Raw genomic sequence first — 26,568 nt, 5'->3', positions numbered from 1 at the left:
TTGTGATTTGGTGCTCTGTGGATAGAAATGAACTGAATTCAGGTGACATTTCTCAGATTTACATTCTGGGTCTGCAATACAGAGATATTCCAGTGATTTTCCATCTCAAACTCAACTCACTGATCATCAACTGTACTTCTCCGCATGTAGAACTAGTTGTACAGAGTAGCTGCTTTGTGAAGTCATGTGACATTTCTTGAGTGATCTTTAGTTGAGCTTCAGATGAATGAGGCGTTTTTTTAAAGTACTTTCCTGCCTCTCTTCCTGCCACATTTTGTTTATTTTTTTTATGTTTTTTAAATTATATTTTTCATACAGTGTATGAATCAATGCAATGATCCAGTGATATCATGTAGTGTGGTGCTGCAACAGTAAAATCTGTCCAAATCAATACAACAACCAACACAAACAGATGTTCGTGAAACAGATTTAAGCCACTGATCTTAAAAAATCCTCAAATAAAGAACGAAACCTCCGTCGGAAACCTTTAAACCTTGATGGTGAGGCTAGCAGGTATCACATGTTGGGTTTAAAAACAGAAGTTTCTGATGGGGAAACAAAGCTGCTGGAAGCTTGAAGTTGATCCTATAAACCAGCTGGGGGAAGCCTCCATCCAGCTTATGGTGCCTATTTATGGATTTAAAATTCAAATGTGTTTTTTTTTTTTTTTGGCTCTAATCACGACCTTGATGCCTCTGAAATATGAGTGAGGCAGCTCAAGGGCGTGGAGCTGGCAGACTATTGATCCGCAGGTGTTAATTCTTCCTATCAAAGAGCCTCGAAGTCCGGAGCCAAGGAGAGACCATCCGTCAGTGGCGCAGATCAGCGGATATCTGCAGCTCTCTCTCCGCTGTTTCCTTCCAGCTCTTCCTCTCTGAGCTCGAACAGATGAGGCTCCAGCTGCCAGTCGAGACTCTTTTGCCATTATGGATGTTTGGCCAATCAAAAAAGTAAAGTAAGCGGCGGCACTAGCGTTACATCTGACCCTTAAAGCCACAGAACAAACCGCTGCTGCTGAGCGAGAGGAGGAGGAGGAGAGCTGGGACTCACAGAGAGGAGCTTTTCGCAGACTTCTTCCCATCCTCTGTTGCTCATCTGTCCGCAGCCCAACACGGATTCATGCTCTGCGGAAAATAAGTGACATGCAAACAGGAGTGGAGGCGCACAAATCCCAAGATCCTGCAGGTTCAGCAGCGCGACGGTTTGGTAAGAAGTGAGGAGAAACAAACAGAAAACATGAAGCCCAGGAGTCAGGATCAGAGTTTGTCAGACTCCAGAGAGTTGGACAGATCTTACGACCCGCTCACAGGTGAGTTCTTCTGAATGTCGTTGTGCTGTTTGCTGACCTGGCTTGAACCTCCAGTCACATTGTTTCACTGCGCTCAAGTTCGGTTTGGTGGATTTAGACTGATTCATCGTCTTCTTAGTGATTTACACTCTCACATTGCAGGTATTTTATTTTGAAAATCAGTTGTCTGCAAATTGATTGAAACAAGAATAAGGACGAATCTAAAAGCATTGCATGGCTATGTCCTGAATATCCCTAAAGGCTGTGAATGGAAGGTAAAGAAATCCTACAGAGCATAAAAGCAACAGGCTTTGCAGTATTTGTTGTAAATGTCAGTGACTTCTTGTCATGAAATCAGATTTTCACCTGATTATTGTTGCCAAAAATATTCCCAATCACAATATCTGTAGAAAATTATGTGAAAAACACACAATGCTGTCAGCCAGATTCATCTTATTTACAAATAAGCTGATTTAATGTGTGTTTTGTGTCATTTTTTTGGAACTACATTGGTAAATGGATGAGCTTCACACAAAATATGAGTGTGGGGGCGTGGAGAGAGACTCAATACTGTGCTGTATGTTGTTTCTGTGCTTTGAAATCAAGCAGGTAGTCAGAGATGCTGTTTTATTAATTCAATGTTAGCATTTATTTTTTTAAGATATAAGGTAATCAAGGCAGCTGTAGTTACTTAGAGTAAGAATAAAAGCAGGTTGTGGATATAAAGACATTATGTCAGGCGTTAAATGTGATTGAATGAGTGGTTAAGTTATGGTACTAGTGTTTTTCTATAGTCTAACAGCTGTAACTGTAGTGGTAGCCTGGTGTGAGTGATCAATAAATCAATTAACTAATGGACACAAGGTTGATCAGTGACAATTGCGGCCAATTATTTCATAATTTAGCAAGAAAAACTTTTGAATTGTGAGAATTTGCTTCAGTTTTTGTATTTAACATCAGTTTTCAATTCTTGGTCAAACAAAATGAGCAATCAGAAGACGTCAGCCTGGGCTCTGGTACATTGTTCTGCACATTTAAAAATCTTTATGATTGAAGGATTAAACATACTCAAGAAATTGATCAGAAATGAAAATAATCTTTATTTAAACTGCCCAAATAACATATCCAGTCATTATATACCTGTGTATTTTCTTCACAGTTTTGCTGACGCAGTAAATGACCAAATGCACTCAAATAAAAAAAACACTTCAAAGCTAATTAACTTGGCAAAGATGTGAGAGCAGCTTGATATTATCACTGAACAGTCACAGCAATGCTTGTCAACACTGCTTTGCTGCTATCAGTGTGAATATAGTCCAAGCAGCCGCACTGCTCTGGTCTGGAAGAGAAAAAGAACAGAAAAATACTGAAATGACAGACTCTAATGTCACCTAAAATTATACCCGTCAGAGCGTGTGTTTGTAGCCTAATTTGATCAGAGAGGCTCGTCTCTGACAGACTCTTCAGCGTTTTATTTTCCTCAATCCTCTTTACAGATCACAGTCTCTGTGTTTGAGAGGCTGCGCTGTCATTCTCGTGACAACTTCCCAAAATAGTCTTTTCCTTTAAAAATAACCGAATAAATGTGTAAAAATAACATCTTTCATATTACACACACAGTAGTGAAACGTTGTTCCCATTAAGTTTTCATGGTATTTCAAAACTCGTGTATTCCGAGTGGACAGATGGAGGGATGGATGGTATACAGATGGTGGTTTGTTTAGTTGTTGATAGTCGTTGATGGCACAATGGCGGGTGTGATATCCATTCAGCAGCAGGTTAACCAAACAGAGAACAGGTGCACGAACACGTTCAGGAGACACAAACAAACCGGTTTATTAAAGAATGAAGCACAGCTTGAGGCCCAAAGCTCAAGTCTTTACTATTTAACTCTGTCAAACACTTGTGGAAATACACAAATGGACCAACAAGGCTGTCTAAGTGCATTTAAAAGATTTATCAGCTGTGTGAATGGAGAGAAAAATCATTCAGATTGAACTGTTCTACTGTAAAGCTGCAGAAAAGCCTCATGTTGTTCACTTGTGTGTTTATAAATTATGGATACACTGGATCTTTGTCAAGTCATCACTTTGTGCAGCACACTTCACATGTTACAGTGACGCTGACTGACTGCTGGCTCTGGCTCAGGTCAGCCATGAAAGGCACTTTTTTTTGTTTTTTTTGTAGTTTGGTGGGTACTGGAAGCAGCAGTTAGCTTAGCATAAAGACTGAAAAAAGTTGGCCTGACTCCTTCCAAAGATGCACTAAAGATCATTATTAAATATGTGATATTCTGTTTGTTTATTCCAGACAAAAATCTAAGTATAAAAACGAAACATTGCATTGCCAGACAAAGTTATGTATCAGATTATTTCTTGTTAGTTTATTCTTTGTGCTTCTTCTCAGGAGCAGCGATCTGGGAAAAAATGTCTGGAAACTAAGAACACAGTGAACAAAGAAAACGAGTTTACACTAGATCCCTCTGCCCTGTTCACCTTATCCTTATGGTGTTTTTATAATGTAAAAGATGCACAAAATAAGCAGTCAGAACAGACTCAAAAACATGGGTTCAGACTTCCTGTATTTCATATGTAACAAACCTAAAGAACCAATCCTGTCTTCTTGCAGTGTGGCACTTTCTGCATCATTAATCTTGATCAGAATTGTTTCTAGTTCCAACACATATGGCTGAATTACTCCAGTATTACAACTTGCCATTGTGTAGTGCAGATTTGTAGGTGAGCTGGTGTGATCAATCTGTAGATGGAAAAAGAGGTGAGGAGTTTGGGCAATATAAAAAATTATGTTTGAACTGAACAAAAAACAAACAAAGGCAACAGTTTGAATTAATCTTTTTGAGTTAGGACAACTTCTAATGAAATTATGTTCAACAAACAAACTACGTTCATTTGGTGGAATCAGTTTTTTTGTCTGCAGTCAGAGTTATTATTAATTATCAGTTTTACTTGTTGAAATTGTCCAGGTGCGTTAAGAATGACGAGGGGATTTGAAAGTGAAGCTATTTTCCACTAAGTTACCTCTGCTTGAATTTAGTTTTAGATTAACTGACAAAGAAGTCTGAGTTTAAGTTACACACAATGTCAAGTTGATGCAATTACAAACATTATTATGTCAATGCAACTCATTAAAAATTACGTTGGAATCTTTAGAAACATTATCTAAATAGGTAAATTGAATGTATATTTTACAACCTCACATTTAGTGAAATGGTGGGAAGAGGCTCCTTGAATTACCTTTTAAGAGTGAAGAGGAAATGACTTCAAATACATCCAAGTCATTTTAAGTCCTGAAGGGATTATTTTCATGGAAAAACTTCTAAATACCTAACTTTGACACAAAGATGAGTTTTCCGGGGTTTAATCAATGACTCTACAGGGACTTTTAATACTTCTGTCTGATACATGACAGTGAAAAAATGTGCATAAGCTGCATCGAATGCAAGCGTTTTTCCTCAGTGGAAAATGAGGCGTCCATGAGCCATCCTGTCTGTGAGTTACTCACATTACTTCTTAATCCACCACTTTCTGTTGTTTTTATACCAAGGTATTTGTGTGGATCAAACATCATGGCATCACATTTTTATTCAGAGGTTTAGAGGTGCTGGTAGGCAGATCGCTTGTTTTTGCTCCATCGACTTTGTGGATCATTTAGGTTTTAGCATCAGCTTTCTTGTCTAAGTTTGGGGATTTACCTTCGGTGTCGTGACAGTTTCCACCTGTACACGGTGTAGAATTATTGCTTCTGTATGTTTCTGTGCCTGATGATGGCTGGTACATGTTCTGTCCATCAGCTAATTGATTTGTTGATTGGTCAGTGTTGCGTAACAAACGCTGATCCCATCTGGCTCTGCTCTGTGTGAGGATATGAGGTAAAATGAACTAGTACTAACCTCTGTAGTAATCTCTTGGAAGCTCATGATGTCAGCAGAAATGAAAGAGTGACCACAGTGAATTTAAATAAGTGATTATGTCTTTGTGTTTTGTTTTATTTGGTTTTGTTTTTATAAAATGGACATCTATAATCTGAACTGCGTCCCTTTTATAAGGGATTATTGTAAGCACATAGGCTGTTGCCCCAGCAACATTAGCTTACAAACGTTCATTTAGTGTTGCGTGACCCTCCTTAAGCTGTCATGACCTCCTTAAGTAAACACAAAATGCTCCTAGTGAAATGACACAGATGGAAGAAGAGTGTTTGGGTTTAAGTTACCAATTTAGAATCTTTGTAAGTAATCTTCAACTAATGTTTTTACTTTACTGATTACGTAATGGTAATCCCTCACAGTGGGCTGTAAGTGCACATATATAGCAAATGATTCCTTTTTTACATGTTCCCTGCTGACGTGCTTTATGCTGATCTTTTTGACTTACAGTCAGGATGGAAAATGACCTTTTGGAAAGAGAGTCTTGTCTTTTATGGCACTCTGGAGGTCATGGCGTCTGTATATTCTCTGTAAATATGGGAGTTTTTGCAAGAAATGTGCTTGAAAAGTAAAAAATGATTTTACCGCTGTGTGAACAAATAAGAAAAAACACATTTGAAGCCAACAGGAATTTAGTGATTCAATTTATTCCCAAAATCAATATTTTTATTGATATTTTTTTAATGTTTTTATATTTCAATATTTTTAATCTTTTTTCTTGTTTCTCTGATCCAAATCATCAAAAGCTCAATGATGAGGCGCACATCAGAAGCTTTGAAATCTGCTGAAGTTGGTGTTTTAACAAACTTATAGACTCTTTCTTAGCAGAACTTTCTGGAAAGTTGATCTCCACCTTCCTCCTTTTTTCAGTGCTCTTCAGATTTCTCTGTATGTTTTCCCTCCATAGTTTTAGCACTTTCAACTTGAGTTGTTTGCAGAAGTAGATAAAAGAGCTTTTAAAAGTGTTAATAATGACGGGGAGAAGTGTATTGATCCACTCCAGAGGGCTGCAGTCCTTCAAATCGATTTGCACGGTCAAAGTCACCCTCAGGGTCTCTAAAACTGAGGAAAGGCTGCTGGAAATGTCAACACAAACTGAACTAACTGTTGAAGGAGTGTTGTTCATCAGCAAAGCCCTGCAGATAAACAGTGATCAGTCTGTCCGACCTGTACGCTGCAGTTCAGTGGCTGCTTAATATTTCATAATGTGCTGTCAGTTGCTTTCGCTCATATTATGAACTTTTGACACAGTGTCCCGTTTAAGGTTTGTGAACTTATACAAGCAGCTTGAAGAAGCCTTCAGGTGAGGCAACATTTGTTAGCTGTATTCTGTCTAGGAAACATCATCTTGTCTTGTTTTTGTCCAGTTTCTGTGTAAAACAGCAGCCTCTTCAGTGACTCAGAGAATATCACTGCCCTGCATTCTCTCATCTAAAAATATCTTCTACAAAGAAAGAAAACAGCCACTTACTCCTGTTATTTCTCTGTTTTTTACAGATTTTGTCTCCTGCATCGAGGTGTTTTTTTGTGTGTGTGTTGGCTGTGTGTGTGAGCAGCCAGTTAAAGCTTTGTTTGTTTTTCCATAGTCACACAGCTGCTGTATTTGATAGTTTGATTGATACATCCTCAGTATCCACTGTCACTGATGTTCATGAGTGCATTTAAAGGTAACTCCCACCCTGGGAGCTGCAGAAATCACTCTATAAGCGATAAGCAGTGAGACTGTTGAGATAGAAAAATGAGCAATAAATATAGAGTCATATAAACCCAGAAAGGATGCTAAATATAGGAAGAGTAATAACTGGTTTGCCCTAACAGAATGAGCTCGCATTAACAATTTATGCTTATTTATAGTATCTATCAAAATGTCTTTTTTGCAGCGAGGGGCTGCTGATAAGCTCTTGAGTAAACATTTAATCTCCGTGTTGCTGCAGTTAATATACACGACTTTCACAGCGTGCTTCAACCTGTACTGCTGCTGTGTGTTTGACTACAATTTAATCCCTGTTTATTTTTCATTAATCGCAGCTGAAGCTCATTATGCAACGCAGATCTGCACCAGTAACAAACAGCCTCTGTTGTGATCACCGATGTTTTATGTGTTCACATGTTGTCATCAGTGCTGCACCTGTCTGAACTTTTACCTGTGAGCAGAGGTGGAAGAAATGGTCAGATCCTTTACTCGGGGGGGGGGGGGCAACACAATGTAAAAATACTCATTTAAAAGTGAAAGCATCGCCTGACAAATCCTACTGAAGAAAGAAAACGTGCATGTATTAGCAGCAAACTGTAGTAAAATACCTAGATAAAGGTTTATATGACATGGTTAGATGATGGTGACGCATCAGTTTTTCAGCAGCATGTTTCTCTTGTAGCTGCTGCAGGTGGAGCCACTTTTAACGACCTTATATTCAGTTTCATACACAGCAGGTAAATCTAGCTTCTCCTAACATGATTAATGGAAGATGGAAAAAGCATAAACAAAGTTCTGAGCTTTTATTGGAATTTTGTGAGACGTTTAGAGGTGAAAATCACTATTTTGTAGTGCTGATAACTCATAGCCCAACTACACACTGCTTTGTAAGGAGCTAAAAATGTTGAAAAGCACTAATTTAATTTTAACTATTAGTTGTATTTTAAACACTTTTTAAAGAATTATCTACTGTGTAAAATGTTCATCTTACATGAACAAGGGGCGCTGTAGAATGGGGAGAAAATGCAATATTTGCCATCGAAATATGTAAACAGAGGAAGGATGAGGTAGCAGAAAATGGAAACTGCTCAGACTTGTACAGTGCTTGATTAGATTCGTTTAGTTACTTTCCACTCCTACATTTTAGTGCAGGTTTCTCTGTGACTGTTAATGAAAGTTTTGCAGGTTAAAACTCATTTCATTGAGGTCAGGTGTCTATGGATTCATTCTGTTTGTAAAACATCCAGCAGGTTTTTCCGTTTCTGGTTTCAAGTGATGCTCACTTCAGCTGCAGAGTGCGCATTTTTTTTGTTGCTGTCAGAATCTGAGGCCTTTTCCAGCCACGTTTAATCTGATTGTAGCTCAATGCTGCCTCCTGGCGGCTGGAAACCTACAAATACTTGTGCTCTTTCAGCTCTTTTCAGATAGATAAACATATTTCTTTTGGGTTTTTTTATGATTACTCTCGAGAATAATAATAATAATAAAAAGATAAATCCGATGGCTGATTAACTGATGAAGATGCTCGTCATCAGTCGTTTCATTCCTCAGAGTGGACAGAGATGCTGCTGCTATGGCACCAATGAACTGTTTTGCAGTTCTTGACTGATAGAAGCAGGAGTGTAGGTTAAATTTACAAAAGTTAACTCTTATAAAGATATGATGTAAAACCAGAGTGAAAAAGAAGACGGAGAGAAGCGCATGGACAAAATACAAATGTCAAAATAGTTGGTTTTCTCCTGCACCTTTCATCGTCAGTCTGTTTGTCCTTGAGTTTCTTGCCGTCAGAGCAAAGTTTCTGTGTCTGGTTGTGGATTAGAGAGACGACAAAACAAGATGCCGTCAGCTGAAACAAGCTGAGACCCTTTAACAAAACACAAAGAGGACTGAGGAGCAGGAAAAGATGCAGAAGTAAAGAAAAGGGAGGTGTGGGTTTGATTCCTCTGCTGCTCCTGCTGGAAGAAAGCCTCAGTCTGTTTACTTCAGTCAGCAGCAGAAGATGTTGAGGTGGATCTCAACCTGTCAGGATTATTGATTGATTTATGAGCAGCTTTGAGTGAGCTATCAGCTGGTAAAGTTTAGAGAAAGCAGTGATGATTACAGCAGTGAGGAAGGACAGGAAGAACATCAGTGAACATCCTCTTTGAAGGAGCTCATGAGATGTTAAAGGCTGAACGTACATCCAAACAGAGGAGCAAGAAGGGGGCAGTGTCTGTTGTGTGAAGTCTATTGTGTAAGGTTTTTCTCTTGTTGATCATTTTGCATTTAAGTTGTACAGATTTAAACATGGCTAAGAGAATATCTTTATAACTAAGATTGTTTGATGTACAGTATTTACTGGGTGGAGGTTCTTCATGCATGTTTCAATGTTCTGAATGTGCTTCATCATTTTTAATTCCTGAGGAGAGCTGATGTGTCACTGTTGATTTGATCCTCAGTTAATCAATCGTGTCAGTTTTAAAGTTTTTGAAATGAAAGCATTTGTGAGTAAAACACACAGACAGACAGCAGGTTATTTGCGGGTCTTTTCCAAAGAATCCTGAAGGTTCCTCTGAAAGGTCAAGTGACAAGAGTTTTATTGTTGTGTCTGTAAATGCCAGCGAGCCGTGACGGTGGGTGTCCGGTCTCTTTATTGATCTCTAAGAAGCCTTTGTCCTTCTCAGTAGAACTGCAGCCCACATTACTTTGCTTTAGACTGAAATACCAGAGTCAACAAGGACACCAAATATGTCAGGTTTAATACTGTATATGTAAAACTATACTCAGTATTCCCCCCTTCATATCATGTAGCCAAAAATATGGAGTCTTGGTTTTGAAGATGATCAGGATCTGCAGTAAACTACTCTAGATAATGAATCTGAGTTTGAAGACAGTTTGACAGAACTCTGGGTTTTCTTCTAGAGCAATCACGAGGTCAAGACTAATTTTTCCAAAGCTTTGGTTTATGACATTTCCATCAGCTTCATCTATATATTGTTTTTCTGATTAATTAGCAAAAGTTAGCATCCTAACATGCTAACCTCAGATCGTGAACCTGCTGAACTTTACAACTGCTGAACATTAAGCCTGGTTTCACTCCGAATTTGTCAGTTTTCACTTTGGTGTCAAATTTGAACACTACTGGTATCATTTAGCCATTTTTCACCATGTTAAATTGGTTATTAATTTATTTCAATGTCAGATTAAACTACACTGGATGTTTAGTTTCCTAGTTTGTCTTTCAAAAGAACTTCTGAATAGATCAAGGGTTGAAATAAAATCTGTTTTCTACTGACATCTAATAGGAACTGAGTAGTTTTGCAGATTGAGGCCACACTCTGGCTGATCTGTGCGTCTCTGCTCAGACTCCAGTCATGTGCCATTTCATCTGTGCCATCACATGCTGGACATCCTCCAAAAGGCTCTGATCCTGCTGGGTCACACTGGTTCATAGCCAGGTCAGCAAACTAATTTGCTTGCGCTGAGTTGCATGGACAAGTGATTACAAGTGTTTGAGGCTAGTCTGGGCAGTGTTTTACCCATTCACCATGGAGGCCTCTATGTGGGCCTCTAATCTCTGCTCTGATTGGTTGTTTTCCAGGTAATCTTCCATCCAAACCCAACAAAAAGACCCTAAAGCAGCGGTTCCTCAAACTGCTGCCCTGCTGTCGCTCTGGCTCCACCCCATCAATCGATAAAAGCAAGTGTCAGACCACACAATCGGATCAATCACCGTCCAGACGAAACACATTTACACGTTTACTTTCACTTGTCTCCCCTTTGTTTTTGTCCACATTTATCCCTCCAGACTATAATACAGTCTGGTACATCTCAGGGAGTAACTCTTTCTTTCTGTTCCTTCAAGTAGAAAGTATAACAGAAGATGGTGAACTGGCCACAGTGTGTTACAGACCGGAGGGCCTCGACAGTCTTGTACAGAAAACCAGCTTCAGCAAGAAAGAGCTGCAGGTTCTCTACAGGGGATTCAAAAACGTCAGTCAAAGATTCATACTTTGAAACTATAGAGCTTTGCCTGTGGATCTATTTTTGTCATTTATGTTCATTAAAAATTATGTGTGGAGGTTGTTGTGTTTTTTTTTTTTTTTTTGGTGACACTCCATTTTTCTGATCTCTGCAGGAGTGTCCGAGTGGCATAGTGAATGAAGAGACGTTTAAAAGCATCTACTCGCAGTTCTTCCCTCAGGGAGGTCAGTCACACCCAGCTCTTTTCATCACGTTTTTAAATTTAACTTCATTACTCCATCTTCAGTGTGTTCACATCTGGAGATAACTGATCAGGAGTCATTTCTCTCAAACACATCAGCAGATAATGCCAATGCTACAGTTTGTGTTCTCTGCTTTAAACTCTGCTCCTCAGAGAATTCCTTGTTTTTGCGTCAACTAAAAAGCTGCAGGGTTGAATAAGATTTATAATGTGTGGAATGATGTTTAAACATAAACCTCAAAGCCAGTTTATTGTATATCATACTTAAAGACCCCCTTTGCCTGCTTTAGTCTTATAAAGCTGCATTTTGTGCATGTAAAAGGTCTGCAGACTTACAAACGGGTTTTACTAATCAAGTTCACCATGGTTTATACCCTCAAAAATATAAACGCAACACTTTTGTTTTTGCTCCCACTTTTTATGAGATTAACTCAAAGATCTAAAAAATTTTTCCACATACACAATATCACAATTTCTCTCAAATATTGTTCACAAATCTGTCTAAATCTGTGATAGTGAGCACTTCTCCTTTGCTGAGATAATCCATCCCACCTCACAGGTGTGCCATATCAAGATGCTGATTAGACACCATGATTAGTGCACAGGTGTGCCTTAGACTGCCCACAATTAAAGGCCACTCTGAAATGTGCAGTTTTGTTTTATTGGAGGGGTCCACTCCTCTTCAACGGCTGTACGAAGTTGCTGGATATTGGCGGGAACTGGTACATGCTGTTGTATACGCCGATCCAGAGCATCCCAAACATGCTCAATGAGTGACATGTCCGGTGAGTATGTTGGCTATGCAGGAACTGGGACGTTTTCAGCTTCCAAGAACTGTGTACAGATCCTTGCAACATGGGGGTGTGCATTATCCTGCTGCAACATGAGGTGATGTTCTTGGATGTATGGCACAACAATGGGCCTCAGGATCTCATCACGGTATCTCTGTGCATTCAAAATGCCATCAATAAAATGCACCTGTGTTCTTCGTCCGTAACAGACGCCTGCCCATACCATAACCCCACCGCCACCATGGGCCACTCCATCCACAACATTGACATCAGAAAACCACTCACCTACACGACACCACACACGCTGTCTGTCATCTGCCCTGAGCAGTGTAAACAGGGATTCATCCGTGAAGAGAACACCTCTCCAACGTGCCAGACGCCATCGAATATAACCATTTGCCCACTGAAGTCGGTTACGACGACGAATTGGAGTCAGGTGGAGACCCCGATGAGAACGACAAGCATGCAGATGAGCTTCCCTGAGACGGTTTCTGACAGTTTGTGCAGAAATTCTTTGGTTATGCAAACCCATTATTTCAGCAGCTGTCCAAGTGGCTGGTCTCAGACCATCTTGGAGGTGAGCATGCTGGATGTGGAGGTCCTGGGCTGGTGTGGTTACACGTGGTCTGCGGTTGTGAGGCTGGTTGGATGTACTGCCAAATTATCTGAAGCGCCTTTGGAGACGGCTTATGGTAGAGAAATGAACATTCAATACACGAGCAACAGCTCTGGTTGACATTCCTGCTGTCAGCATGCCAATTGCACACTTCTTCAAATCTTGCCACATCTGTGGCATTGTGCTGTGATAAAACTGCACCTTTCAGAGTGGCCTTTTATTGTGGGCGGTCTAAGGCACACCTGTGCACTAATCATGGTGTCTAATCAGCATCTTGATATGGCACACCTGTGAGGTGGGATGGATTATCTTCATTATGAATTTTGAAGATGTTCTTTGTATCAGTCAGAAAGTCTCTGTCTGTGTGCTTCAGCAGCAGGTCGTAAAATTTATGACCTGTTATCTGAGCCCGGTGGAATGTGGAGATGTCTCCTAAAGCATGAAAGTTCATTAAACAAAACATTCATAGCATAAAATTGAGAATCCTTGTCCATCAGAAAGGTTCTTCCAGGTGTAGAAATGTTCACAGGAGCTCCATCTTCAAGTGAAAGGTCTCTGTCTATTTCCTGTGAATTTAAGCACACAGAAATACACATGTCCCAGTCTTCCTGTAGAGAGAGAGTTCAGTGCTGGAGAGCTTATCTGAGTTTTGATCTGCTCAGGAATTCCAGAGACCTTTGCTGAATTCCTACACAGATTTAGACAGATTTGTGAACAATATTTGAGAGAAATGGTGATATTGTGTATGTGGAAAAAGTTTTAGATCTTTGAGTTCATCTCATAAAAAATGGGAGCAAAAACAAAAGTGTTGCGTTTACATTTTTGTTGAGTGTATTTGCCATTAACTACCTTTTAAAATACAACTGTTGTGTGCAGAATGCAAACAATTGGGACATACTATACTTTGTCATTAAAATTTTAGCTTAACCCTCTGAACACTGAAACTTGTGTTTGAAAGGCATGTTACCTTTTACACAATTCCACCACTTATCAGTCAGAAACTTGGCCATTATTGCACTGTTTCAAAATACGAAATACAACCACAGACTTTAAAATTATGTCTGAACATTACAACTCAAAATCTGTATTTTAGCCTCGAATGTCTCCATTTTCTTCATCCTGTTAGATTATTAAGTAATCATTTGTTCATCACACAGTTACAGTGAGAAATACGACTCGCAGGTTTATACTCTTTGTTCCAGATTCAACTATGTACGCGCATTTCCTGTTTGAAGCCTTTGACACCCACAATAATGGATCAGTCAGCTTTGAGGTGAGACTCTCTTCAGTCGTTTCTGTCAGGACAATTGTTCCTCCTGTGTAATCTTCATTTTCTTTACAGAACAAAGACAACACGAGGCTTTCTTCTGCATCTTTGTCCACGTCTTGTATAAATCCCATAATTTTTTACAGTTATTTCACTTTGGTAGTTTTTTTCCAGGCGGCTTAAAACTAAAACAAGAGCAGCATTAAAATACTATGTGGTATAAATCAGTTTAGGAAGTAATTGCTCTTTTCTCTTTCACTGTCTCTTATCTTTTGTCACACTGTTAATATCACTTTCCTGCTTTCAGTCATGGCTCAGTTTTCCTTGTTCCTTCTGTAGGATTTTGTCGTGAGTCTGTCTATCATCTTGAGAGGCTCCATCACCGATAAACTCAACTGGGCTTTTAATCTGTATGATCTGAACAAAGACGGCTGCATCACCAGAGAGGTACCTGAACTGCTCGCTGTCTGTGTGAGCTGACTCGTGTTAGCTGGCAGCTCATGTTCTCTTTTTCTTTTTCTTCCAGGAGATGACAGATATAATGAACTCCATCTATGACATGATGGGGAAGTACACCTACCCCTGCATGAGGGACAGCGCTCCAAAGGAACACGTTGACAACTTCTTCCAGGTAAATCAAATTGATACATTCCACATCTCCAACACTAAACCCAAGCCAGTTATTTTAATGGAAGAATCCCGTTTTTCTGCATGACTGGATCTGCCATCTGCTTCCAAAATGTGGAGCGGCAGATCAAACAGCCAATCCTGCCAAACAGGACACAACCATAAACAATAATGCTCCCCTTTGCATTGCTGCACTTAAAATATGTTTTACATTTAAAACATGCTTTTGCACAGTTGTAAGAATTCAGCCAGATTATTTCTTATCAATCCCAAAAAATATGTGCACGTTCGCTGTGTTTCATGTACGACATTTTGTGCATAACAGGCAGTACTGTTGATTTAAAGGTACCAATGGTGAATTTTCTTGTAGACAGACAAAGTAAGGTTTATACTTGATCATTTATTGTAACTCTAACCACTATGCGCCTTTACTTTGCCGTAAAACAAAAGCTAAGCCAGTTTTTCAAGTGTTTTCAGTCCACTGTTGCTAAAATCCAGGTTTACTCGCTTATAGTTTTCTTCTTCTGTCTTAAAGCGTAACTTCAGTTTTTTTTCAACCTGGGGTCTGTTTCCATATGTAATTTCATACATGTGAGTGCTGGAGAAATGAATTTTCGACATAGCTCCAGTATTTAGCCAGGCAGGCAGCTTAGCAGCTCGGCTAGCGAAAAGTATGGGGCAGCTGGCCCCCCTGCGTCAAAGTCCGCCCTAACGTGCTTTTGCCCCACACTGACCGGCTCAGATAGTCTCAATGAGTGTCCCACAACATACTAGAGATGAGAAGTGAACGAAAACCTCCACATTACCTGGCGATCGCTCTTTGTTGTGGTCTGTATCCAAATCTCAGGACGCTAGAAACCAAATCTTGTTCCGAAATCGCACGAGAGCTCGCGCCAAAACACCGGTTTTGACGCGGGGGGGCCAGCTGCCCCATACTTTTCGCTAGCCGAGCTGCTAGCCGAGCTGCTAGCTGAGCTGCTAGCTGAGCTGCTAAGCTGCCTGCCTGGCTAAATACTGGAGCTATGTCGGAAATTCATTTCTCCATCACTCACATTTATGAAATTACATATGGAAACAGACCCCAGGTTGAAAAAAAAAAAACAAAAAACGAAGTTCCCCTTTAAGATGCTTGTCAGACCTAAAAGTCAAATTAAAGTTCATATTTTTGTTACATTATGTACATCTAATCCAGTTATGCATGAAAAAACTTTACATGACATACATGCTATCATCATCTATGTTGCCAACTTCCCCCTAAACTTCACATCAGTTGGTTGTTGTCCATTGTATACCGTTGCTGGAGTTTCTTGATCTCCAGGTAGCATTACTCTCTCATGCTCTGCTAACATGGAAAGTGTTGCCATTTCTGACTTTCTTCCAGCTGACTATTTGGACAATGCTGGACAATGTTTCAGTTAAAAAAACTTGGCCTCCTCCTCTCCTCATGTCCTACTGCAGCTCATTGTCGCTTTTTCCAGTGTCATAACCATCCAGACAACGTTTTCACACTAGAAACAATCCAAACCATGGCTCTGTTTGTTTTGGACCAAGACATCATCTTTTTGTTGGACCAGGGTCTGCACCAAATGAGGCGTGAAAGAGCCTCTTGTTGACACGTTGCTGCATATCTTGGCATGTTACCTTCACGTGTAGGTCAGTGTAATACTGTAACACCACTGGGAGGACTGTGTATTGTGTGAAATGACTGTGCAAGTGTGTCTTTTCTGCAGTCAGACAGATTGGATGTTTTAGTCTGCACTTGCTGAAAGTAAAAACATAAAAGACTGCATATTTTTCGGGGTACTTAATGCAGATACACCCTAGAGAGTTTGTCTGCTAGAGGCACTTTGTTTTTGTGAGCAGATTTCTACTTTGTTTCTATCTTCTGTTACATAATAATGCGGTAAATGTTCCTGCTGCAAGTTAAAGCTGTTAGTAGCGGGAGCTGACAAATGCAGCTGTGAATAAAAGTTTACTGACACTTAAGAAAACCATTTATATTTGGCAGTTATGAGTTTAACTTAATTTTTTATGATAAAATAATTGAAATGCATGTATAAGAAAACAATCATGCATTTTGGATTTTTTTTCATTTATTTTAGATCTTCTGAAAATATGACACAACCTACTGGGTCAAAAATATACTGTACTATACTAGTTTTCTTTGATCACAAGGACATAGAAAAGGCCTTCTGGAGGAAAGTTCTGTGGTCAGAGCAAACATAAAAATGCTGTTTGCTGACAATGAGCAGCAATATGTTTGAAGGAGAGAAGAGGAGACCTTTAATCCCAACTGTATGTGAAGTGTCAGCGACGGTTTTGGCTATACAGATGTTTTATGAAACAGAAATGCATGTGTTAGGCCTCAACCATACACCCCAGACAGAGGAAACTACATGTAAACATAGTGTAAGCAACACAGGGCAGCTTTCAGTTACTCCTTGAGTTATATGTGATTATGGCTTGTACGTTTCTAGAAAATGGACAGAAACAATGATGGAGTGGTCACCATTGATGAGTTCTTGGAGACGTGTCAAAAGGTAATTTTAAATCTAAATATCTCAGGCACACTTCAACAGCACATCCACAGCTACTGAGATAGTTACTGTTTTGTGCCTTTGCTCCTCCATCCAGGACGAGAACATCATGCAGTCCATGCACATGTTTGATAATGTGATCTAAACATCGTTGGACAAAGACAGAAGAGGGACTTTCCAGCTCTGCTGTCCTATCAAACTCCCAGTCAGTGTTTCTGGGCCTGAACAGAGAAGACGGTTCAAACGGCAAAGACCTGAGGAGCCCACAAAAACACCTTTTTAAAATGTTACTGAGCAGATTAAGTCGAATGAGTCAAGTCTAGTTGGAAATTGACTTGTGTGAAATATGAGATTTCATTAAGTGTATATGAAGGTGTTAAAAAGTGGATTCTGGTGTTTTAAGATAATGACTGATGATCTCCACTGACGAACCAATGCCTCAAGAAAACAGCACAACCAGTAGTTTCAACCTGTGATGACTTCCTCACTCAACAAACGGACACTACGGTGTTTCTCTGATGCTTGTATTAAACACTAGAGAGAGACTGAATGTGCAGACATGTTGAACATATGCTGAAAATGTAAAGTATTTCACACGTATCCTACCATGATGAGGGCGGCTCCAAGTTCAAAGCAATAATCTCCACACGTTACCGATTCTTCTGCGTCCTCCGTTTTCTTACCTCTCACATTTATTAGAATAGTGTATTTTGTGTCTGCATGAAGTGTCTGTTTTGACTGGCCATTAAAATGATTTTAAAGTGTTAATATACGAACATGATGACAGTGATGATGAGGAAACAGAATAAAACCACACAGTTGCTATGCAAAAGCAGAGAATTATTTGATATCTGACCTGCTGCACTATGAGTTTGGGCTGGGGTTTTTTAATCAGATAAATGTTAAATTAGTATTTAGGAGGCTGTCATTATGTTCTGCACTTTCAAAATCTCCTGTCTAGATTATGAATATTTCAAAGATGTGATGAGAGTTCACAAAGATGATGAAGGAACTTTGCTTGCTTGTGGCTCCCAGATCGGAGCCGGTTTGCTGGGTTTCACAGAGAAACAATGGAGCAGCAGCTGCGCAGTAAAATCTTCTTTTTCCCTTGTGTGGGCTGAAAATATCAGGCCCACCAGGTCAAAATCACTCTAAACAAAGATGCGAAAGGCAGAAAATATAAAAGGTAAACCAGCTCCAGCTCACAGACAAAACTGTGAATTTTACTTGTTTAGGTGCAATGTTCTCATGCAAAGACTTCTTCCACTGAGATCCACATAGCAATAAACAAGGGAAAAAAGGGGGTTATGTGTTCATCTTAATTAGCTTTCACAAAATTGTATAGATTAAATAAGCATACAGTCTAAATATTTTAGAAAGTATGTGATAGAGACAAAAAATAAGCAACTAAATGAGGTTTTCTGAGTTGATTAACTGATAACTACATCACTGACCAGTAACATCGTCAGTATTTTATTTTTTATTCAGCATGACATACTGTTTTGTCCTAAATTGTGGGATCAGCTATGGATGTTCCAGCCATGAATGCCTATTCAGTTTACCAAATATAAACTTTTCTGTCCAGCAATGTAATATAATGTCAATAATTCAGTTTTGATTGTGGACAGGGATGGATGAAGCGAGGGGCATTCGGTTGGCTGCAATCTGCTACTTTACCACTAGATGCCACTAAATTCTTCACACTACATCGTTAAATAAGTAAGAGTACAATTCTGAAGCAGTACGACTGTGTGAATTTCGTGTAAATTTACTTTTAAGTAACATAATTAATCGCTTTTGTTGCCCTTCTCCACTAAAGACTGAAAAACTCTTAAGTGCTATTTTGGGGAAGCATTCCATCAAGCAAAACATTGAATATGTTCTAATGAATGAGGAAATATACTGGATGGATAATGCCTTTTTTGTTTGTTTTGTATGTGTGTGCAGCTACACGCCATAAAAGTCTTGGTATATGGATGGACTTAAATCGACAAACATTGATTCCAGGTGGAACAGCTTCCAGAGTATCTGATTTTTAATGCAGTAAACAGAGACACCATATCATGTTTAATATATCCTTTATTTTTATTAAACAAAATTTCAGTAAAAACTCTTAAGTAGAAAGACAAATTTCCCTGTCAGTAGTTTGCTCCAGCTGTAGGGCGATCCCCGACTCAACCCCCTCATGTGTGGACTAATCTCGAACAAATCTCACCCACATCGTTGTTCTCTCCCTTACTACAGCCACATACAACACTCTCTTTAAATCCGGGTTAAAATCAAAGACATCTCCTTTAATATTCTGGTAAATAGTGGGTCACCTTCCCCAGTAAATAACTTATAAAAGATGAGGAACGACTCATAAAAAACAAACAAACAGCTGTATTGGTCTAACAACACGTCAGTTGGTTACTGAGGACCGGGGAGCAGCCCTACACTGCTTCTCAAAGACCTCCACCTCTCCCTGTTTGTTCGCTCCTACTGAATTAGTGCCACAAGAAAGAAGTGTTAACCAGCTTTTCACTAACTCTTGGGTCACAGCGGGAGAAAGTTGACAGAATATAATGTCAAAACTACAGCAAGGACAGTAGTGTCTGTTACAAAGGCGTTAAAGCGGAGCAGTGAACAGGTGCACCGTGCACGTTGAGCCACCTCTGGCAGTGTTTTCAACTATTATTCTCTTTTTTTTGTTTCTTTTTCTTATAAAAAAAAAGGAAGCTACATGATTATCGTCACAAAATAAAATCTCTTTGGCATAGAATACCCACCCGAAAGCATAAACACACATACTCATACACATGCACACACTCTGAGAAGGCTCTCTAATAGAAACCTACGAGCATCGTCACTGTCCTCATTATAATCAGCAAAATTATGCTATAAAACAAAAGTTGAGCCCTGTTAAGATTATGAGTCCCATACTCGGCGATAATTGCATATATTACATCAGGTGGAGAGCAGAGGGGAAAAATCTTCTCCGATCACCACGTTCTCTTCTTTTTCTTCTTTGTCCTGTTGCATCCAACTTCAGCTGCTAGGCCACCTCAGCTTCTCTCTGCTCTGGAAAAGAGAAAAATCACATGAGAGCTGACGATTATTTCATTTGAACATTTCTGCAGGGTGAAAAACTATCTGATGATGCACTCAAACATGAACAAATGTGTTCACCAGTGCTCATTTTGGGGTATGTTACAAAAGAGATTTCAGCATTTGTGTTTTTAAGTCACGCTTGTTCCGTCAAGTGGGTGGGACTTTAAATGGGAAAAGGTGATGTCACACTTTGCTACACCAATCAGATAAGGGTGGCCTATGCTTTGCCTGAGGAATCCTTTCAAAGGTAAAATTTGGAAAACTTTTGAATGTTTTCATTATTTATGCGACATGTATTGTCATACATAGAATATGTGATAAGGAAAAACACACTTGAAGACAAATTTGAATATAATTGTACCTTAAAATTATGTTTCTTTCTATTTATTTACATATATTTCTATTTATTTCACCATTATTTAACCAGGACAGGCAGCAGCACAATACATAAATACATAGCACAATTTCAATCAGGTTTACCTAAAGATTAAGAATGGATGATAGTGTCATAAATTTGTAAAGAAAAAAAAGTCTCAAGCCATCAGTTTCCATGTGACTCCTGTAAAATTTGACCACCTTGTTTATGTGGCTGTAAATACAGTAACTCCTGATCTTTTCTGCTGAAATAAAAACCACATCTTTGAGAAAACAATTAAATTTTAACTACATTTTCAATACCTCTAACATTGCCAACCACTTCAGCCTCAAAGACATCACTCGTTACTATGACGACACAATCTGCAAACGTCAAGAATGCGCTCTTGATAATATTTTTAGTTCTTCACGTTCTTCATGTTTTGTCTTCGTTGACCGAAGCTCATTTACTAATCTTAGAAAAGATAACGAAGACTAAATGTATATTTTTGTAAAGAACAGACACATTTCTGTTATATTTTCAGACCTTTTCTTGTTGCTTCTTGCATTTTGAATCTTTTCACCTCCTCAATTCATTTAATCATTTATTCTATTATTATATGTCATACTTACATTAAACTGTTGTTTTGTATCTGATGTACACTTGTTGAATAGAGCCAAAAACAGCATTTTAACTGAACTTTAATGACAGTCAAAGGGTTGTTCTCTGGCTACTGTCACTCGATCAAACCACCTCCTTGAAGTCCTGATTTGAAAGCTTTGTGTAAAGTTTCTGAGTTTTAAAATCTTACATCTTTAACAGTACTGACCTTTAGTAAGGCTCGGGGTAAGCTTGTCTGTCGTAGGCCATGCTGCCTGGGTAATCGTCATGCATCATACCTCCGTCCAGGCTGTCCATGGGAATTTCACCTGGATATCCTCCGTAGCCTTGGAAACCAGCGTCTAGCTCTGTAACAGATTACAACATTTGATTTTTCACTTCAACAGATATGTTGTTTATTGTCACTTATTTACAACTATTGTTATTAAAGAGACCACAGACAAAGTGCAAATCCTTCCACTTTTTCTGTACATTTTAGGAAAACTGATCACAGAGAGAAGAGCAGGGGATTTCTGTTTTATTTTTTTTGCTAGTCTCAACGCTTGGAGACAGAAAATACCACAGCCATAAAAGGAAGAAAAGGGATGTGAAGAAAAGGAAGCCAATTAGGGAAAAGATACAACCACAGATAAGGAAACACCAGGAAGGAGCTGGATAGAAAGACTTGGCAGTGATGAATAGGAAATTAAGTGTCCGGAAGAAAAAATAAAAGCATGTGAAGTATTTCATTGTATGCATTTGGATACAATAAAATGTTGGTACAATGCACCCTGCAGACAAAATGTACAAAAACAACTAACACAGAGCTGGAGAGGACTGATGGAAAAGGGTGTCGCTTGGGATTAATTTAAAAGAGATTAAGAAATAATATTGCAAGTAAATTTAAACCAACACTGTGCTGCTTCAGCTTGTTATTGAAATCCATTCATATTTAGTTCAACATGCATTAATTAATGCATAAATCCTTTGAACCCCAAACTTGCTGGTTGGTTTGACAAGCAAGTTATCTTTTCAAAAACGCCAAAAAGCGCTGTTTATCAGAGCAGGAAACTGTAAAAACAGAAACAATAGTCAGATTTAAATTTTTTTATGGTCCTTGCTGTGTTGCTCCGTTTGTAAACTAACCAAACCGAAGCTTAAAACTGTGATATTTCTTCAAAAATTCTTTTATTTTACAAGTCATTTAAAAATTTGACAGAAATGTAATCTTTTCCCGAACAAAATTCGGTGTAAAGCTAAAAATTCTGTGTTCCTCAATGAAAACTCAAAGCGGTGCCGGACTCTGCTGTGACCAACAGTCACATACAAAACACCTCGGCTGAACTACAGGCTGTGTTTACACAAAACAGGGCGTAAAAAGTGTGGAAACAAATAAAAAACGAAAAGTCATCATTTTTTCCAGTATTGGCAACAACTGTGGGCACTTGGAAAAATGTTAGTTAATTCCAGCTTTTTTCCATTTTTGTTAAAAAAATAACAAGAATCAAAAAAATTCAACCTTCATTGTTTCTTTTTCATTTATAGCATTCTAACTCTAACATGCTGCACTTGAGACATTTTCACATTATTGCTTCTAACCACAGTGAAAAATGTGACAGCAGCAACAACGAACAAAAACTGCTTGAGGTTCACGGGGTTAATAACAAGCAATCATGTATTTTTTAGGCCAGAAACTCCTACAGCTACCATATGATGGAGGTAAATGGAATTTGTATGCAGCAGCAGGGAGGACACCTGCTAACACGCTAATGCTGCGGCGGCTCCCTGTGGTGGAGTGACCGGCTGCTGAGGAATGTGCTGCATGTGCACATTTCAACCACACTTACTCACCATCTGCATACGGTCCCTCCATGGGGACAGTGTTGTGAGCCTGCAGGGAGGTCACAGGAGGACAGAGGTCAGATAAAACCAACACTTTTATATAGAAAGTTTAAAAATAGTCATTATGGTATCGTTTAAAATTACATAATGAAACATCTTTCTCTTGATAACGTGCATTAAAACTGCAATCCGCACTCTGTTCAGTGCTGGGTTGTGTTTCAGTTGAAAACCCATAGAGCTGGAGCAAATAAAGACATCTGTGAATCTATATGAATGTTGAGCTGTGATGTGCTGGCAGCAGAGGGTGCCACAAACTCACCATCTCCCAGGCAACCGGGTCATTTTTGAACAGAGAGTGTGTGAGCTCCACGGACACTCTCTTCTTGTAGTCGGAGTTTTTGTCCTCGGAGATGCGGAAGAGCACGGCGGCAGCGTAAGTAGCTGAGGGGCAAAGAATCGACAAACATTCAGCGACGTAAAAAGAAAAAAACTTCTAACAGTGTTGTATCATTTGGGTGTATTGACTGTGGATTGCACAGGAACCTCCCAGAGGTTTCAGCTTCAAAGGTCAGGTTAATGTCAGCAGTGACGATAAAACTTTAAAAGCATAATATCTGGTATTACATACAGCCCACACCATACAGGAGGCATTTAGAAAGCTACATACTTTTTGTACTTAAGATCTAATTTAAAACAAAATGGGAGACACCACATTTCATTGCCACATCTGGACTTTTGCAATTGTAGGTTTCAGGTTTCTGTGTGGGAGACGTAGCCTTTTTAACACACAGAGCCCAAAGTTCAGGGATGCAAAAGTAATCAGGTGCGAGAAAGTAATTTCAGTTCAGATTTAGTGCACTCAGTGACTGCCTAAAGTTTTCAACCCAAAACGCAGCAGATGTCTTGTATCTTCCGTGGTCTTTACTGCAGGAACCTTCAGCTTGTTTAGTCTATAGAACTCTGCTTCACGACTCTACCAGTTTATTTTTGTATGTTTTTGCCGACTGCTTTTCTGTTTTTGAGGTTTAATCTTCTAAGGTTTTGGTCACTAAGGCTCCTTTGACAAAGACACATGTACGCCTGCATCCTGGAGATCGTTCTGGACTTTATGTGTAGTCATAAAGAAGTTTTCTTCACAACTCGAAACATTTTCTGCTCATCTGCAAGACTTGTGCTCTTCTGTTCACCAAGTGTTCTTCAAATTTCCTGTGAACTCTACACTTTCTAGAATTATCCAACTGTTGATTTCAGCAAACCAACAATCTTTAATATCTATTTCCCCTTCGTCAGCCTCGTTATCGTCTCCTCTTCTTACATTAGGAAAGTATCTACCTCAATCTAAAAGGTCCATTTCTCAGGCCAATTGTGCGGAACAATTCATCGATTTTAAATCTAAGTCTATCAGAAACAACACAATCAGAAAATCTGTGAGGCTGCAACTTTGAATGTACAAGCTGTGGCTATAAAATAATTCAGTTTTATTTAATTTGAACAAATTGAAACTGTCAGGGGTTGTTTATGCTTTTCCACTAAAGGATGTATTCTCCATAGTTGAGGCATGAACAGACATGTGGTTCCACTGTCATAAGCCCAGTGTCATTATTCAAAGGCCACACCTCGTACATTTTACAGCACGTCTGAGCCAGGGTTTAAACTGTCGTGTTAATCATTTCACTAATTCATCACCGTGTGATAGTTACACACCTATGATGGTGTGAAATGCGGTGATGTTCCATCACGTTTTAAGTAAACATTGAACAGAAGACATGTATTACTAGCTAAGTCTGATGATTTAAACAAGGAATGCTAAAATTAGCTTAAAAGAATATTTTGAAAACTTCAATTGGAACCAGCCTAAAGGAACAATTTAACATTTTGAGGTGGGATGAGAAGATAGCTTCACCTAATGACTGGAAAATGTGCAAAAACCAACACTAAGATAAAATATATATATATAAAAGCAAAGAAAGTGTGATTAAAGTTACAAATGACAGATTTTTTTGTGATGCAATCATTCAGTAATTCAGATAGAAACACACTGGCTATGAATATAAAGATTTTTAAAAGAGTTCTTCTAGCTAAATAATTAGCTTACACTAGGTATTTTCAATATTTTTGGCAGTTTAGCTATCCATATGGGAATGTTCAAACCATAATAATGGGCCCTATCATATGATCACACTGTGATCATCTTTAAAATGTAGCCTGCAAAGTGTCTTTATGAAAGCTGTGGAGCAAAAGTATACCATCTCATAGAAAGGACATAGTCATGTTTAGTGTAAGGATGTGGAAGCTGCACTTACAGCACTTCAGCAAATTGACTTTGTTGCTTTCCACCTATGACTGAATGCTACATTACGGTAAGCTAATCGCAGTAAATTATCTCGGTGTCCTACCGATGCCCTCGTTGTTGGAGTGCAGCAGCTCCATCAGTGGAGCTGACGCGCCCTCTTGGTCGATGAGCTCGGCTGAATGTTTGTCCAGGGCCAGCTCGCACAGGACGCCTGCTGCCACGCGCTTCACATTGTCCACTGGAGAGTAGAGCAGCTGCAGAAAAAAGGAAGACAATGAGTACGAATAAACAACGTAAGGGTTAACTATCAAGATGAGGAGGTGTGTGTTACCTGGACGAACAGAGGGATGGTCTGAAGGTTGGCGATCTCTGCTCTGTTGACGGGATCTCTGGCCAGGATGTGCAGAGCTCCTGTGCAGCCCTCAACTATCTCCTCCATCCTCACTCCATCCTGAACATGAAAGAAGATAAATGTCATTCCACAGAAATACTACAAATGTCCACACTTCCCTTGAGCATCAGGAGAACGTCATGTACCTGGTACATCTGCTGTTTGGATGAGTCGTGTTTCTGGGCGTCCTGGTGGGCTTTGAGCAGCAGGTTGACCAGGCGGGGAATCGCTCCTGCGTCCCTCAGAGGGGCCTGGTTCTCTGGGCACAACGCCAGGTTACGGATCAGGCCGACCACAGCCTTCAGAAGGAAAAGATACAGTCATGACGCAGTTCTGCTATCGATTGGCAAGTGAAACGACAACTACACACAAACTCGAGTTTTAGTCTCCATTAGGAACACAACTTGCTGTTTTCTATTCTCTGAAACCTGGTCTTGTAAAACATACTGTTCCTGCTGTCATGAGCATTTCATGCTCTTTCAGGCTGACTGAACCTCTGGCCCTCTGCCCTACCCACCATCTTCTTTGTCCATCTGTCCAGTTCCCAGTCTTTATTTTTGCACTCTTAATATCCTTATTTGAGGGTTCAAAGGTTTTATCTATTTAATAAACACCAAAATGACATCATTTATTGAAGCAGGAAACTAAAAATTGAATAAATTGTAGGATTGTAAGTTTCTGACAGCTATTACACTACTAATCTATGGCTTGGCAAAGCTTGAAATCATGATATTTCATCAAAATCACTTCATTCATTCCAAAAAATCTGCAAAAATATACCACTTCCAGAAACTAGATTCTGTAAAAAACAAAAAAATCTGGGATAAGTGCAAAGTCAAGACTGTCCCAGCAGCAACCAACAGTCATGGGACAAATATTCAGGGGCTTTTTGGATGAACTGGATTGAACTGCAGGCTGTGTTTACACAGAGTAGATAGGAAACAAGTATGTAAATAAATCAAAAATATTAGTAGTAATGTATCTGTGGTTTGGAGACCCACTCTTTTTTCAGTCATTAGTAGCAACAGTAG

The 26,568-nt window shown here is 39.3% G+C and overlaps 2 protein-coding genes across 4 annotated transcripts in view; one reads left to right on the top strand and one right to left on the bottom strand.

The window, feature by feature from the left end:
* Positions 1–686: 686 nt before the first annotated feature.
* On the top strand, positions 687–19,749 carry LOC110960407 (Kv channel-interacting protein 2-like). 2 transcript variants are annotated; one of them, XM_022207640.2, is made up of 9 exons: positions 698–1,309; positions 10,505–10,603; positions 10,772–10,896; positions 11,042–11,111; positions 13,738–13,808; positions 14,142–14,249; positions 14,329–14,433; positions 16,907–16,969; positions 17,064–19,749. In XM_022207640.2, the coding sequence occupies exons 1-9, from the start codon at positions 1,237–1,239 to the stop codon at positions 17,109–17,111; spliced, it is 762 nt and encodes a 253-aa protein (XP_022063332.1). In that variant the 5' UTR covers positions 698–1,236; the 3' UTR covers positions 17,112–19,749. The 2 variants fall into 2 exon arrangements, with proteins under 2 accessions (XP_051801211.1, XP_022063332.1); XM_051945251.1 differs by having other exon boundaries at positions 687–1,309; positions 10,505–10,896.
* jupa (junction plakoglobin a) overlaps positions 19,028–26,568 on the bottom strand; it is a 24,835-nt gene continuing 17,294 nt past the window's right edge. The window contains exons 10-16 of one of the 2 annotated variants that reach the window (XM_022207622.2): positions 25,684–25,836; positions 25,478–25,597; positions 25,250–25,400; positions 23,173–23,294; positions 22,863–22,902; positions 21,241–21,379; positions 19,028–20,026 (exon numbers count right to left, since the gene is read on the bottom strand). In XM_022207622.2, coding sequence (XP_022063314.1) covers positions 21,243–21,379; positions 22,863–22,902; positions 23,173–23,294; positions 25,250–25,400; positions 25,478–25,597; positions 25,684–25,836 — 723 coding nt within the window. In that variant the 3' untranslated portion in view covers positions 19,028–20,026; positions 21,241–21,242. The remainder of the gene's footprint in view (positions 20,027–21,240; positions 21,380–22,862; positions 22,903–23,172; positions 23,295–25,249; positions 25,401–25,477; positions 25,598–25,683; positions 25,837–26,568) is intronic. The other variant, XM_022207630.2, reaches the window with a different exon arrangement.

This window comes from Acanthochromis polyacanthus, chromosome 3 (genome assembly GCF_021347895.1).
Source record: "Acanthochromis polyacanthus isolate Apoly-LR-REF ecotype Palm Island chromosome 3, KAUST_Apoly_ChrSc, whole genome shotgun sequence".
Taxonomy (NCBI): Eukaryota; Metazoa; Chordata; class Actinopteri; family Pomacentridae; genus Acanthochromis; species Acanthochromis polyacanthus.
This window is presented reverse-complemented; position numbering and strand designations above follow the sequence as displayed.